The sequence below is a fragment of the Anthonomus grandis genome, chromosome 1 (genome assembly GCF_022605725.1).
Source record: "Anthonomus grandis grandis chromosome 1, icAntGran1.3, whole genome shotgun sequence".
NCBI lineage: Eukaryota > Metazoa > Arthropoda > Insecta > Coleoptera > Curculionidae > Anthonomus > Anthonomus grandis.
The window spans coordinates 53,435,641-53,453,291 of record NC_065546.1 but is presented as its reverse complement, the minus strand read 5'-3'; the positions used below and the strand labels follow the sequence as shown (position 1 = coordinate 53,453,291).

General features: G+C 29.7%; 1 protein-coding gene across 6 annotated transcripts in view; it reads right to left on the bottom strand.

The window, feature by feature from the left end:
* LOC126737368 (pancreatic lipase-related protein 3-like) overlaps nucleotides 1-17,651 on the bottom strand; it is a 32,944-nt gene that overhangs the window by 4,404 nt on the left and 10,889 nt on the right. For 4 of the 6 annotated variants that reach the window (XM_050442258.1, XM_050442264.1, XM_050442280.1 and 1 more), the window contains 3 exons: nucleotides 1,766-1,877; nucleotides 1,494-1,642; nucleotides 771-1,019 (listed from right to left, as the gene is read on the bottom strand). In XM_050442258.1, the coding sequence (XP_050298215.1) occupies nucleotides 771-1,019; nucleotides 1,494-1,629 (385 nt within the window). In that variant the 5' untranslated portion in view covers nucleotides 1,630-1,642; nucleotides 1,766-1,877. Of the gene's footprint in view, nucleotides 1-770; nucleotides 1,020-1,493; nucleotides 1,643-1,765; nucleotides 1,878-7,868; nucleotides 8,015-17,651 lie in introns of those variants that run through there. The other 2 variants (XM_050442249.1, XM_050442240.1) reach the window with 1 other exon arrangement.

The window sequence follows — 17,651 nt, the reverse complement described above, 5'->3', positions numbered from 1 at the left end:
TGCAGTGTTGAATAGACATTTTAATGCTGCTTACAATGACCTGTCACATGATGGGAGTTCCCGCATTTGACATATCAAAGTGAGGTGAGGAGGTGATTAAGAGAACTTTGTCAAATATATAATTAAGCGTCCTCCTTTCTTTTTTTTGTCGTGTTTTTTTTTTGAAGTTGTTAAGGGTGGTTTGTCTTGAAATAAAAGCACCGTATGATGTGTAACTTAATCTAATTGGCTCGTGCCTATCTTGAGTTGAAATGCTGCAATTAGACCAGACCCAGTTTAAGATATAAACTACAGTTTAAAAACGATATTACTTTATTAGTAAATGCTCTTATGAAATAGTTGCGGCTTTTAAAAGGTTGATTCTATTAAACTAAGAGATTTTAAAATCAATACCCTACTGAGGCCGCTAAATAAATAAATAATCCAAACTTGTTCTGCTTTTATGTGTACCATAAATTAAAAGAACTAAATATTGAAACTAAGAATAAAATAATGGCGTCTAATTGACCAACTACAGGCTACATGCAATTAGATTTAAGTGAAGTAATGCCTAATTAAATTTAATATTATTAGTCCCTAGTTCTTCACAATTTCCGAAATTTAAATAATTTTTTAATTCAGCAAAAAAGTAAGAAGTGACATTGGCCTGAGCTTATAGTGTCTTGTTATATCACTTCGAATGATCTAAAACCAAACTTTTACGAAGACATAGCAATTTAAGTTACCTATTGTGATGATAAATATATAAATGAAATTTTAGTAAGTCTTACCGGTTATCCTACTGATTCTACCACTTTTAACATACTGTCCACAAACACCAGCCATTTGTGCGCCTAAACTAAGACCTACCAAATGCAGGCTTGGTAAGTAAAGGCCTCTGGATACAAGATAATCAATAAAATAGGCCGTATATTGACCGACGACACGTGTATTTTGAGCCGCGGTTAGGTACCATGGTCCTGCTTCCAGTCGTGGTGCGTTTAACAAAATAATGTTGTGGTCACCTCGTTGAGTATAGGCTAAAAAGGATTTTAAATGTTGTGTATGTAAAATTTGTACTAAACTAGCATGTAACATTTGACTCCAGTGATCTTTATAGAGTTTGAAACATCGACCGAAATATATCAATCGATCGTCTGAAATACTTTTTTTATGATTATCTAGGATATAAGATTTAATTTTATGACATATACAGCTAAAATCAGTTAAAATATATATCTAAGGCCGTTGTTCTATCAGCTATTACTTCATAAACAAAGGAAATGAAGTTTTCAGTATTTCTTTTTTGTTTATTACTTAAATAAGTAAACTAGCACTGTTTAACTTTAAATTAAATTTTGTTCATTTAGCTTTTTCAGCCAAGAAATAAATATTATTTTTGCTCCCTAAAACTATTATGTAAATATGTCTAGATTTTTTTTTTAATTTTCACATATAAATCCGTCAACTCTAGTCGACCTCTGATTTTTAATAAGCCAACCTGTAAATATTACCTGTTCTTATATAGGTGGCAGGAATAAGCTGGTATGACTCAAAAAAAGCATGAAAGAAGAATATTGTCGGCTCCGAAAAATTGAAATGTGACGTAAACAGCGTCTCATCCTCACCAATTCGAAGTGGTGTCGGCATCAATGGATTATGTCTGAAAAAAAGCTTTAAAATATTATTTATTCAAACAGATTAGTTATAGTAAATTACGATTTTATTTATATATATTTTTTTAGAAAAAAAATTTATTTTATTTAAATATATATAAATAGCATACCTTGTAAATAACTGGAATGAGATATCTCGAACAGGATCAATTAATGGGCATTTGTTTTTATTAATAGGGTAAAGTTGAAGGTTAGCATTGTCTAGGGATATACTAGGTGGACCTAAAAAGACGACAGGAAATATGATAATAATAATAATAATAATAATAATAAATTAAACAGGCGTTAAGATTTTTATAATGCTGAGTGTTTAACTCAGTAATATTGAGTATTTTAATCAAATGTTAAAATTACTTTTAGATACAATGTTTTTTCACAAGGAATTTCAATTTTTTTTTATCTTTTAAATATTCTGGTCATAGACGATGTCCTATTTTATATAATAACGTAAGAGCTGAATCAAAAATTAAATTGGTAATCAAAATAAATTAAATAAAAATTAATATTATTAAATTATATAAAAAAAACAAGGTAAATTTTGTAAATTTACCAACTCTTTGAAAACATATTGAATATAAAAATAGTATGTTTAAGTAAGGGTTTAAGATCACATTTAAATATTTATTTTCATATTCCTAATAATTTTAGTTCCGTTTATATATACTTCAGAATTTTTATCAGAAAATCGTGTACAATTTGTTTTTGAATCTAAAACCTTAGACTTTGTTTTCATTGTAAGTTTTAATTTATTTTTATAAAACCAAGCATGCAATATCTTCAGTTTTAGGCCTATTCTACTAGTAATATCCTGAAATTTCAGCTACACGTACAACGGTATTGTTTGAAAATAAATGTACAAAAGAATTTTGTAACTCTATATTTATATCATTAACATAAACTATAAATAATAAAGGATCCAAATCACTTCCTTCAGGCATGCCCAAGACAGGCGGGGGGTATAACTAGTTATAGTAGTTTAAATCTTCATCCAATATTCAATAGGGTAACCAGAGTGTTCTAGTTTAAATCAAACTTCATCCTCTTGTTTGACGATTTGTCTTTTGCCAACCATCATCAACTCTGTTTTTTCTTATAAGCGTTATATTGGAATTTTACATTTTTAAAATCTGTGCAAAATTACCTTTTTAACGATGTACCACAAGTAATATTTATTTTTTCTAAAAACTCGATTTTTGGAAAAAACTAAATTTGCTGCAGTTGGCTGTGATAAACGGACAAGACAACATATTGTAAACTATCATATATGTTTAAAATATTTGTATATTTTGTTAGTAGCGTAGTACAAAGTGAGAAGTACTTTACTATACTCTACTTTCTTTTTGGTGAGAGCACAGTGCCTCATTATTTATGCAGAAGTAGCATAAATATAGGGTGAGTGTTCCATTTTTCTACATGTAACAAAATAATAAACCAGGCTGTTTTTACCAATTTTAAGTGGACAAGTCCTGTATGGTCTCAAATACAATAGGTCGTAAAATTCGAAACAATGGTTTCGAGTTCATTTTTATTACAAACGGGTTGCCAGTGTCGTCCCGACTATGGATATTGATTTTAATTTTTGAGTTAAATAATTATCTGTTATAAAAAATTTATAAATAATGTTGGATTTTATCTATTATCTATTAGATAAAGATTTTTAGAAAAAGTATGGTTGGTAGGTATAACCTATATTTATTAAATTAACAAGAAACATTTCTTAAAAGCGAAAAAGCCTCATTATAAAACTATGGCAAATAAAATGAAATATAAAAATTTGATTAATACCACAATTTAATTGTTTTTTAAATGTTTAAAAAATTGTTGTAAAATTTCATTTTTTTAATACCAATCAATAAAAAATGCAACTCTCCAAACATATCTTGTCATTTATAAGAAAAGTACATAAATATAAGGATCTTTTAATTTATTAACCATATTTACATATATTACAATACAAATATTTACGAAATATACAACATACAAACAAATCAATTTATAAATCACATATTTCATTACTCTCATCGCTTTCATCCGAATCAGACATTCTCACTGTTATAACTAAGAGTTCGACAGTTTCTTCTAGAAGATTATCGAGGGTCCACAGCTTTTCTTCTTCTTTTATAGCATGATTTACAGCATTGCTCCAGTTTTCTTGGGTAACGTTATCCACTGCTGCTTTCAGAAGTTCTCTCACATCTTTCAATTTAAAGGTTTTATTATTTCTAGCCACAAATCCTTTTATTTGAGCCCAAATTAACTCTATAGGATTTCATTCACAATGGTAAGGTGGCAAACGAAGTAGGTTATAGTGTGTTGTTTTGCCATTTCGTCAATAACGTATCTTTTATATTTTGACTTATTTTCTGTAACTATTGTCAGAAGCTCTGCTTTTACCGCGTCATCTCCAAAAGGTATTTCTTTTTCGGTAAGCCAGTTTTTTAGTTCCCCTTTTCGCCAGCAGAATGATGGTAATTTTTTTATTAATCTTGAATGATAGCTGGCATTGTCCATAACAATAATTGAATTTTCGGGAATTGACTTAATCATTTCCGAAAAATAATCTTTAAAAACATCAGCGTTCATTCCTTCGTGGTAATCCTTAGTTGACTTCGATTCGAATTCAAACGGACCGCCATTTAAAAATCTATTATAGCTCCCAATATGTGTAATTATTAATCTGTGGCCCTTACCAGAAGGAGACTTCAAGCCAGTCGATAAACCTTCTAAAAAAGCCTGACGGGAGTTTCCAACCTTTTTATCCTGCCAGCACTTGCTCACGGTGTGTCCTTCGTTAAGCCAGGTTTCATCCAAATAATAAATGTTTCTTCCTTCCTTTCGATACTCCTTAATTTGCCTTAAATACTTTCTTCTCCAACAGACTATTTCTTCTTTATCTATTAAAATAGATTTTCTATTTTGCTTTTGCCAAGAAAAATGTAATTCGTGTAAAATTTTCCATAATTTTTTTCTTCCCATTTCTGGTACATTTTCGTCTTCTTTTATAAGTGTCAAAATTTTGTCGATAGTTGTGATTTCATTCTTAAAATAAAATAAATGTACTGTCCTCCTGATGATCTGCTTTGCTGTCTCATCAACTGCTATCGGCTTCCTACCGGCAGTTTTCTTTACACTCTTCTTAGGCAAGTTCTCACGGTTTTCACTTTTTCTGTCACTAAGAAGTCTGTAAATTGTTGCTTTATTTATGCCTGTCATATTGGTACGTGTAGAAACTAGATTTCTAACAGTACTTAGAGGCATTTGATGCACAAGTGCATCATGTACGTTTAGTACTATAGTCCTTGCTTTAAAATCTAAAACACCTTCACACACTACGGGGCTAAGCTTTGACATTCTTACAACAAATGCGCAACAATACTGAAAAATAAATTAAGTTTTTAGGATATATCTACATTATATACCATAAAATATAACTACCTGTTTGCATTTAAGATTGCACAATTTAGGTACCTATAATACTTATACCTCCATATTTACCTACGTAGACAATATCTACTTATAAGGGTTAAAAAGAACTTGTTCATTAGGTACTTAAGTAATTCAAAGAATGTATGGCTAAAATTGGCCTATTTCTTGCACTATTAAATAAACCCAACAAATGAAAACATTTAGGTCTTAATGTACTTGAAAAGTCGGACGCCAATGGTTTACGACAGTTTTATGGCTATGGACCCTTTCGTGTGCTCCTACGGATTAAGAAATGGACTACAAGCAAATATGGTTTTTACGAATGAAGAAAAGCGAGATATGATTAAAATTTATTATAAATACGATAAAAATGTATTTGTTAATATATCCGGATTGACAGCAATGGCTCCATACTTTATTTAAAACTTAAAAAATAAATAAAGGATAAAAATCTTGGTATGTTTTATTCTTTTAATAAGCTTAGAAGAAAATATGGAGATAGAATAGATGAAGAAACTAAAGAAAACTTACTTAACGAGGAGCAATGGATTTATTTATTTATTATTTATGGATTAGCGATTTTTGTACTTAGTGCGCTACATAAAAAAATACACGGAAAGTTTCTCAAAATATTATTGCCTCTCATACAAGTGTTTTGAGACAACCTAAAAAAATGGAATTAAGCCATTTAAAATTCATTTAGCTCAAAAACTGCATCCTGGTGATACAAATAAACATATTTGTAGGCAGAATAATCCCCGACAAATTCGGAAAATTATTATTATTTTAAACAATTTATTCCAGGCATTTGAAATAAAATATCGTTTTATTCTAGGACTTTTTTTTCCACGTCTTCCGAGTATTTGAAATAGATTTTGTTTAAATTTTAGCTTTTTATGGTTTTAAGTCTTTGTATTGTGGTTTTTTTTTAATTGAAATTTTTGGAATATATTTTTTTTTAATTTTCCAAATTTATTAAACAATTTTTTTATTTTTCAAGTAGCAAGAATAAAGCATCCTTTTATTCCAGAATTTTACGTCTTCCAGGCGTTTGAAATAATTTTTTAGTTAATTTCAGGTTTTTACGGTAAGTTATTGATATTTTCAATTTTTTTTTATTTGAGGAAATTTCTATGCATTTAGACTTTTTTAATAAGCCTTCCAGGTTTAACAAGTAATTTTTAAATTATTTTAGGCATTTAATATTAGGTTTTGTTTTATTTTATTTTAGGCTTTTTGAAGCGGTTTTTCTATTTTCCAGATGCTTGGAGTGATTTTTATAACAATTAAATTTAAATTTTGAGACAACTAACATAAATCTGTAGGTTTTGCAGAAAACTATATAATCTAGTTCTATTTTATTTTAAACATTTGACGGAAATTTTTACGCCTTTCAAAGATTTAATTAATTTTTTTTATATGTTCCCGGAATTTTGCATAATTTTCTGCCTTCCAGGCATTTAACGTAATTTTCTAAACTAAAATTAATTTAATGTATTTATAAGGAAAGCTTAGAAAACATAAAAAATTACTATAAATGCCTGATGGAAAAAAATTAATAACATTTGAAGTTCCCCGAAGACAAAAAAACTTTGATTGTCAAATGCCTGTAAATGATAAAAAATGATTCCGAAAATGTGTAAAACTTCAAATTCATGGAAAATTTATAAAAATGACATAAAAGAATAAAGAAAATTCGGGCGCAAATGCGATTTTACACTAAAAGTTTGGGCAGGTATTTATAAAAATCCAATTTTGAATTAATGAAACTCTTAACTGCAATTCATATTACCAGTTTTTAAGATCGGACGTTGAAGACTATTTGGTTAATATTGATTTGGCTCCCCCACACAATACACGACAATTTTCAAATTATCTTACAGAAAGGTTGGATGTCGATTCGAACACATATATACACATTATATACTATAAAATACCTTAAAAATAATCTTTTTTTTTGATAAATAGATAATATTTTAATATATTTATAATATTAATATTATATAATAATTTAGTCGCAATATATATACAGTTGTTTCGAAAATAATAAGGGTGTAATCCTGAAGTAATGTGTATACACTACTACGGTATCGCATTGCTAGTATTTCTGTCTATCTTGTATTTATAACTTCTAACATTTATTGAGAGTTTAAATATTCTCTTGTCAATTTATGCACAACCTACTGCGGCAAATTTAGTTTTTTTCAAAAATTCAGATTTTCAAATACAAAAAATATCACTTGTCATACATCATTAAAAAGGAAATTTTGCAAAGATTTTAAAAATATAAAAACCAAGTTGATGATGGTTGGTAAAAGAGGAAACGTCATATTAAAAATCTAAAAACACTGTTCTGTAGCACGAAAAAAGTGGCAAGGCAAATGTGTAAATTATTTTAAAATCGGATAAGAAATAAGCTCAGAAAGAAGTAAAATCGATTTTTCAAAATGTCGTATTTTTTTTGAATATCTATGAAACCATTCGAAATTTAAAATATTTTTAAGCGGCATATTGCTAAGCTCAACAATTCTCAACTTTGCCTTAATTTAACCATTTTCCTATCTCATATAGATTCCAACATTCTCATACTGAGGGACAAATTTTTAAACACCCTGTATATGTATGTATAATGTATAATGTACATATTCTAATATTGTAGGCAATCTATGAAATTCTCTTACAATCGAAAACATTACCCATTAACCTACTACACTATAAATTCGAACGAGAGAGTGAAAGTTATTACATAAGATGTTATTAATAAAAAAAAAAACGTTCTGAACTTACCCGGTAATGCACCAATCAAACACATAAACATATAATCTGAAACACCCATATTGTGCAAAATATAAGCCGACTGTTAAATTGACCTATGCTAACCTAACTTGATATTTGGCTGTACATTCATTCTAAGTTTGTGGCAGGGATGCAAAAAAAACATTTCTCGGTTCAATGAACCTGGTCATAGTGGGTATTTAATTTCTTAATTTAAATATTATTAAAATATATACCACACTTTCTAATATACACACTTATTGGGGTAAGAACTATTATCTTTGCAGAGTTACAATTTGTTAGTATGTAAGAACTTAATAATAGTTATTCTATTTCGGACTACAATCCAAGTTTGTATTATTATTTTCTCTTCTTAAACGTTAACTAGTTGTATTTTGTTTATAACAGAAATATGAAATGTTTATAGATTGGTAATATATAGGGACATCAGATTATTATTATATATTTGTTAATAACTAATGATGATAATATAATCAATTTATTAATACAAGCGAAGTTTAGCCATAGGGGCTATTTAACTCAACCCAACATAAAATCCATAAAATTGCCTTTTTCTTCCAGACAGTTGAATCTGGACAATTCTCAACTGCCTGAAATAAATAAAATAATGATTTTTTTCCAGGCAGTTAAAGAACAATTCAAAAAGTTCCATTTTCTAGTAAACAGTCAAACTGATTAACTTATTATTAAGTTTTTAATAATTTCTTGCTTGTTTTCATAAAATTGTCGACGTAAAGTGCTTGATAGCCACAAAATTACGTTTTTCTTTCAGGCAGTTGAATCCAGTTGGTTCTCAACTGCCTGGAATAATTAAAATAACGATTTTCTTCCAGGCAAACGAAGAAAAATTGAACTTGCTATTAAACATTTGAACGGAGTAGAATTGTGGACCTGAACTACCTGGAGTACACAAAGTCACGCTTTTCTTCCAAGCAATTGAATGCAGCTAATGCTCAACTGCCTGGAATAAATAAAATAATAATTTTCTTCTAGACAGTTAAAGAGAAATTCCAAAAATTAAATTTTCTAGTAAGCGGTTTAATTTGCTATAAGTTTTTTAGAAATTAATAATTTCAAAAATCTATTCAGTTAGATTTTAGTATTGAACACCTTGGAAACAACTGAAAATGAGTACCATGTCAACAGGTTTATCTTGATTTTTCAGTTAATTCTAGAGTTTTTGACCCTGACTTACGAGTTAACAAATCACAAGTTTTTTCAATAAATTGCTGGAAATCAGTACCAGGTGACTAGATTTTTCTTAATTTTTGAGAAGCTTTTGTGGAATCCATAAAATCACCTTTTTCTTCCAGGCAGTTGAATCCGGAGAATTCTCAACTGCCTGGAATAAATGAAATAATGATTTCCAACCAGGCAGTTAACGAAAAGTTCCAAAAACCCTTTTTTTTTAAACAGCCAAACTGATTAGAAATCGATTGAATTTTTTCATTATTTCTCGCTTATTTTCCTAAAATTGTGGACCAAAAGTCCTGAAAGCCATAAAACCACGTTTTTCTTCCAGACAATAGATCGACGACGTACTCCGCCAATATTTAAGCCATAGCTAAAAATAAGGTTTGCTATGAATTTTGTTTCTTACATACTGATATTAAGATCGACTTTTTCGCACATCTCTTGCAGATCCAAGAATAGCATCATCTGCAAAATCTATGTTGCTTAGGTTCTTGCCATCTTTGTTTATACCTCGTGACATCGTATCGTCTTATCGACCACCGCGTTCAATAGTATGAGGTTTGTGTTTTCATGTAGTTTTAACGTCAAAGTTGCATTTTTTTGTTTATAGATATTGTGGATAAGTTTGGTATTTCTGTAGTCGACTCTACTTTCTTAAAGTGCATTCCACAATCGAACGCTTTGTACAAGTTTACGAATGTAATTACTAAAGTTCTGTTGTACTCGATTGTCTTTTCTATCAGCGTTCTGATGCCTTGAAGGTTTGATTCCAAATCCATGTATTGATTCTAAGTGCACGACGAAGGCCTGCTTGTTCCACAGATTGATAAAAATGTAATTTATGTTGCAGTCAGGTGATTATAGTTCGACTAAACGGCTTATAAAGTTGACTGAACGGGCTTATTGGTCGGTAGTTCTCTAATTCTGCTATATATCCTGTTATTCAAATGTTTTTAATTTATTACTATTATTGCGTTTAATATATTTGCAAACGAACTAATTTCCTTAGAAGGTTTTTAAAAAACACTAACTGATAATTTTTTATATACTTTATTATATAAATTTATGACATTATAAATGAAGCAGGAAAGATAATACGAAAAAACAAAGGAGCATAAGGTCGTAAACATAAAAGAGCAGGTCCACAGCAAAATTTATATGTGAACGTATTTATGCATTGTGGATCTATAATCATGGGTAATGATAAATTAATGATGGCGCATAATAAATAAAAAAAATATTTTCGTCACGTCATTTGACAGAAACATTATTGTATATTTCTTGCTTATTTTCCTAAAATTGGCGACCTTAAGTGCTTGATAGCCATAAAATCACGTTTTTCTTTCAGGCAGTTGAATCCAGTTGGTTCTCAACTTCCTGGAATAAATAAAATAACGATTTTCTTCCAGGTACACAAAGAAAAATTGAACTTGCTATTAAACATTTGAACCGATTAGAATTATGGACATGAACTGCCTGGAGTACACAAAGTCACGCTTTTCTTCTAGACAATTGAATGCTCAACTGCCTGGAATAAATAAAATAATTATTTTTTTCCAGGCAGTTAAAGAACAATTCAAAAAATTGCATTTTCTAGTAAACAGTCAAACTGATTAAATTATTATTGAGTTTTTAATTATTTCTTGCTTATTTTCCTAAAATTATCAACCTAAAGTGCTTGATAGCCATAAAATCACGTTTTTCTTTTAGGCAGTTGAATCCAATTGGTTCTCAACTGCCTGGAATAAATAAAATAACGATTTTCTTCCAGGCAAACGAAGAAAAATTTAATTTGCTATTAAACATTTGAACCGATTAGAATTATGGACCTGAACTGCCTGGAGTACACAAAGTAACGCTTTTCTTCCAGGCAATTGAGTCCAGTTAATGCTCAACTGCCTGGAATAAATAAAATAATATTTTCTTTCAGGCAAATGAAGAAAAATTCCAAACATTGAATTTTCTATTTAGCAGTTAGTACTGAACTCCTTGGAAAAAAGTATCTTGATTTTTTTATTAAGTTTTTGACTCTGGCTTACGAGTTAGTACCATCAAAAACCTGATTTTATACACTTAGCAAATCATATTTAGTAAATTGCTTGAAAAAAATTAGCTGGAAATCAGTACCAGGTGAATAGATTTTTCGGAAGCTTTTGTGAAATCCATAAAATTGCCTTTTTCTTTCAGGCAGTTGGATCCGAAGAATTCTCAACTGCCTGGAATAAATAAAATAATGATTTTTTTCCAGGCAGTTAAAGAACAATTCAAAAAATTGCGTTTTCTAGTAAACAATAAAACTAATTAAATTATTATTAAGGTTTTAATTATTTTTTGCTTATTTTCCTAAAATTATCGATCTAAAGTACTTGATAGCTATAAAATCACATTTTTCTTTCAGGCAGTTCAATCCAGTTGGTTCTCAACTGCCTGAAATAAATAAAATAACGATTTTCTTCCAGGTAAACGAAGAAAAATTGAACTTGCTATTAAACATTTGAGCCGATTAGAATTGTGGACCTGAACTGCCTGGAGTACACAAAGTAACGCTTTTCTTCCAGGCAATTGAGTCCAGTTAATGCTCAACTGCCTGGAATAAATAAAATAATAATTTTCTTCCAGGCAGTTGAAGGAAAAATCCAAAAATTGAATTTTCTATTAAGCGGTTTAATTTGCTTTAAGTTTTTTAGAAATTAGTAATTTCAAAAATCTATTCAGTTAGATTTTAGTATTGAACTCCTTGGAAAAAAAGTAACTGAAAATGAGTACCATGTCAGCAGGTTTATCTTGATTTTTTATTAAGTTTTTGACTCTGGCTTACGAGTTAGTACCATCAAAAACCTGATTTTATACACTTAGCAAATCACATTTAGCAAATTTATTGAAAAAAATTTGCTGGAAATCAGTACCAGGTGAATAGATTTTTCTTAATTTTTAAGAAGCTTTTGTGAAATCCATGAAATTGCCTTTTTCTTTTAGGCAGTTGAATCCGGAGAGTTCTCAACTGCCTGGAATAAATAAAATAATGATTTTTTTCCAGGCAGTTAAAGAACGATTCAAAAAATTGCATTTTCTAGTAAACAGTAAAACTAATTAAATTATTATTAAGGTTTTAATTATTTTTTGCTTATTTTCCTAAAATTATCGACCTAAAGTACTTGATAGCTATAAAATCACATTTTTCTTTCAGGCAGTTGAATCCAGTTGGTTCTCAACTGCCTGAAATAAATAAAATAACAATTTTCTTCCAGGCAAACGAAGAAAAATTGAATTTGCTATTAAACATTTGAACGGAGTAGAGTTGTGGACCTGAACTACCCGGAGTACACAAAGTCACGCTTTTCTTCCAGGTAATTGAATCCAGTTAATGCTCAACTGCCTGTAATAAATAAAATAATAATTTTCTTCCAGGCAGTTGAAGGAAAATTCCAAAAATTGAATTTTCTATTAAGCGGTTTAATTTGCTTTAAGTTTTTTAGAAATTAGTAATTTCAAAAATCTATTCAGTTAGATTTTAGTATTGAACTCCTTGGAAAAAAAGTAACTGAAAATGAGTACCATGTCAGCAGGTTTATCTTGATTTTTTATTAAGTTTTTGACTCTGGCTTATGAGTTAGTACCATCAAAAACCTGATTTTATACATTTAGCAAATCATATTTAACAAATTTCTTGAAAAAATTAGCTGGAAATCAGTACCAGGTGAATACATTTCTCCTAATTTTTAAGAAGTTCTTGAAGCTTTTAGTTGACTTTACGAGTCAACTACTTATAGGCTTTACTATAACCAGCAATGCAAACTGAGGGGTAGAAGTACGAAGTTGCATAATCATTACAATAAGCGCAATGGCTAACCAAAGTATGGAGAGCCTTGTTGAAACTTTCGTCTTTTCTATTTCTCTTCATGCTTCTAAATGTCAGAAAATTGGCACCTTTAAAAAGTGCTGTTGGAGGCGAATGCTACGAGTACCTTGGATAGCTCATTGTACTAAAGTTGTTATTTAAAATGAATTGAAAATTAAAACCAAATTATCATCAACCTACCTACAGCGCAACTATCTGGCTTTATTAAAGCCATAGAATATTTTGACCTACGCCTAGCCTCAATGCAGAATGACTAGCATTTTTCAAAATGACCGCAATAGGTTTTATACATATTATATCGCCATACAGGTGTCTCACTCTTTTGTAATATTTGTTTAGTGAAAAAAAATTCACAACAAGGTTCTTTGCAAAAAGTAACATGATATTTGTAAAGCAAGAATAATTCAGCTGAAAAAGAATCGTAATTAAAAATCAGTCATTTCGAAAGCATTTTTAGTAAACGTTTTAAATTCCTTGCCTAACTAATTCATCATTTATTCAGCAGATTTAATGCAACCCATTCATTTTATGTATGAAAGTCGCCTTGCGCAAACACCTGTGTACGATTTTACAGACGTGTGAGAAAAATTGGAAAATTAACCAGTGGCTTAATCGCCATGAACTATTTAAACAGTGGAGAAAAGAAAAAAAGTACAGAGTAGAAAAAAAGCATGAAGCGTCTAACAAATGATTTTGGAAATTTCAATGTTCCCTATCAGGATTGGCTCTACCCGTTTTAAAAATTTATAATAAAATTTTTTTTAGTTAACTACACATTTAATTCAACAGTACTTTTCTACTATGTATGTAGAAGAGAGCATTAGTCGTTTCTAAACCAAACTTTCAATAGCGCAAATATTCTGATATTATTAACATGTTTAATTTAAATATCAAATATTTAATTGACAAATTTGCACCTACAAAATTAAAGAAAAATAATAAAAGTAAGCCTTTTACTCCATGGATAACCGATAATGTTAAACTACTTATAAAACTAAGAGACAAAGCACATAAAAAATATCATAAAACTAAAAGTGGTAACTGTCTCCAGTACTATCGTAAATTAAAAAATTTTACTAAACACGCTATCATACGCGAGAAAAATGCTTATTTTCACAACTTATCTAAAACTTCTGGAAAGCCATTTTGGGATACAGTAAAGAAGTTAAATATTATACAAAGAAAAAATGATTACATTATACCTGCTGCATTATCTGAAGCAAATGTACTCAATGACTTCTTTGCTACTTCTAATAAATTGAATGACACTACTTGCAAAGAAAAAATTTCCTTTTATTAAAATAACAAAGCTCTCAATTTCCCCAGTTCACTAAATTTTGATAGTGAATGAATGAAAAGATATATATATTATAGCATCAATTGGTACTAATTCAGTAGGTTATGATGGAATAGCAATAAGAGATGTTGTTGCTTGTTTTCTATTTTGTAGCAAACCGCTACTCAATATTATTAATTCCTGTATCTTAGAAAATCAATTTCCAGACTTGTGGAAAAAGGCTATCATTAAACCATTTGCAAAAGTCTCAAACTCTAAAGAAGCTAAAGATCTACGCCCTATTAGTATTTTACCAGTTTTGTCTAAGGTTCTAGAGAGACACTTGTATAATCAAATTACTGCATTCTTAAATTCCTATAAAATTAAACCTGAATGTCAATCCGGGTTTAGAAAACATTTTAGTACGTCTACTTGTCTGGTAAATCTTATGAATGATATCACTATGAAGAACAGAAACAAGTAACAGCCGTATGTTTGCTGGATTTTAGTAAGGCATTTGACACTCTAAATCATAATATGCTACTAGCTAAATTAAATTTCTTTGGTTCTTCTAATACTTCTATTGCCTTGCTAAGATCCTACCTGACCAGCAGGTTTCTCAATGCGTGGAGATTGATTCTCATCCCTTATACTCAAAATCTGAACTTATTCCTGTTACCACTGTGGTACCTCAGGGATCTCTATTGGGACCCTTATTATTATCATTATACGTTGCTGATATGAAAAATATTATATCTTATTCAAAACTACAATACGCAGATGATTCTCAGATTTATACATCGTTCTCATTAAACTCCTTACGACACTCACAACCACAATTTAATTCCGACTTAAATAACTTACATATATGTATATATTTGCTAAGGCTCATAATTTGAAACTAAGCCCTTCAAAATCGTATCTCTTATTTTTAAGATCCAATAGAAATAATATAGAACATATTTCTCAAGACTTTGTGGTTAAAATAGACAATACAGTAGTACCGGTGGTTAATGAAGCAAATAATTTGGGTATTATTTTTGATAATGCTTTGTCTTTTTCAGCCCACATAAACAAAAAAATTGCCACTGCCTATATGCGCTTAAAATATTTAAATAATCTAAAGCGTCACTTACCGAGTAAAACCAAGTATTTTTTGTGCAACTCTTTAATATTATCATTGTTTGATTATGGTGATGTAATCTACAATAATGCAATTACTTCGGCAGTCTCATCTTCTATTCAAAAAGTGCAAAATTCCTGTATGCATTATTCCTTTAATATTTGCTACAGAAGTCATATTACCCCATATCTTAATAATCATTTTATTCTTTCAATGTCAAATAGACGCAAATATCACATGTACTCTTTCATATACAGAATTTTAAAATCGGGAAACCCACCATATCTAAGAAAACTTTTCAATGTGCATGAACACAACCATAATACCAGACGGTTTAATAGTTTTAGGGTTCCTCAGCATACAACAGCAGCTTTTCAAAAATCATTTAGTTAGGTTGCAGTTTATTTGTTGAACAATTTGCCTCATTGTGTTAAAGATTACTCTTTTTATAAGTATAAGAAGTACATAAGAAATATGCTTATGCAGTCACAGTATGATGCCTAATAATTAAATATGTATATCAATAGGACTTTTTCCAGTCTCTTTTCATTCAGGTTGTGTTATATTCATATAGCTGTACTGGGTCAAGTCTTCACTTACATTTTCGTTTCGCATTTAACAAGACATACCTGTATCATATTATTTATATTCAGTCATATATATTGGATGTGTTTCCTCTCCTGCGCTTCCCTGATTCAGTCGCTGCCTACCCCTGCCCTGTGTACATAAATATAAACAAATTGTATTTTTTTAAATTTTTTTCAAGCTCTCACTATCAAAATATCACTTAAATGCCTCTTGCAGAGGTACTTTTGAGAAACGGTTTTTATAATCGAGATGCATTCCTGTTTGCTAACTTCACTTACATCATAATTAGGTACAATTGTTTTGTAATTTTTGATATTGGCAAATAAACGTTTTGAAATTTGAAAATTGAAAATTTGAAATTTGAAATTATTCATCAATTTGATAACCGAATAAATTTAGATGCTGGTAATATTGAATTTGTACCATTTTGTAATCTTTCTATGACATAAAGATGATGGGAAAATCTAAAATATTAAAGGAAATTTTATTTATTCATACTACTAAGTGTTCTTCAATTAACCAACATTTATGGTTAATTTTTGATAAGCGTCTTAAAATTTCGAACCAAAAAAAATTTTTTTAAGAAAAAAACTAATATTTGCAAAATTCTATGACGTATTTGATTTTCTTAAAAGAATGAACTATGTACTGAGTGACCGAATAACAATAACTTTTAGCTATATCTCAAAAAGTCTCTATGGCCTAACGAAAAAAACATTATTTATTAGAAGGGTATAACAAATTATTATAGTATGTCGCCTAAAATAGCCCTAAAGGATGCAACTCTATGGCAAATAAGAAAATAATCCCTCAGGGAGGGAGAGTCAATATAAATAATAGCATAATAATCTTTAGCAAATTAATGATTTTTTAAAGCATCTTATCTGCTAAAATAAAGAGATGGGGAAACATGTGTTACATGTGTTTTTATTTAATTATTACGGTTAGAAGATAAAAATCATGCAATAAACAATTATTTATACTTTAAGGGTTAAAAATTGATAAGATGCAAACTGGAACTAATGGCAAATTGAGTAATTTTGATTTCATTAACTTGGACACAGATTGATTTAGAAATTGCCTTTTTAGATACATAAAAAATAAGAATGTTTTTAATAGAATTTATTTTGCATGTCATGGCTTTCTTTCTGGGTTAAATATAACGCCGCTTGGTTGACTCCTGTTCATTGAGCTGCATGATATTTTAGTATAGCAGGTCATGGCTTCTTTTTAGCTATTTCATGGCCACTGTGACCATAGTGGCCATAGAAGTTGGCTAATTTTGATAATTTACGAGTATATCTCGGGAGCGGATAACCTAAGTGGCCTCTTATTGGATGATAGGGTTGTCGAATTGTACCACCTAGAGTAGAGCTTTATGATCAATTGTGATCAGAAACCTTGATCAACTGCTTTTGCTACAGACCAGAACAATCTTGATTCATCTGGACACAGTAGCGGCTCGTGGGAAAAAAAGTAGGTGAAGATCTGCATGGCCCAGAAAACAGTATTATAGTTAGAGCTGACTTACCTAGTTTTTATAAATCAAGTCGATCCTTTGGTCCTTTAGGGAAGCAAATCGGTTAATAATATCCTCGTAAAACGGATGTTGCATTTGCCTAAGTTCTTTATGTAGTGAAATAATAGCTAAACTGGAAAGTCTTTCTTGTGAAATAGTATTTCTTGTTAATGTTTTTAGCCTTTTTAAACATGAAAAACTCCTTTCTACGGACA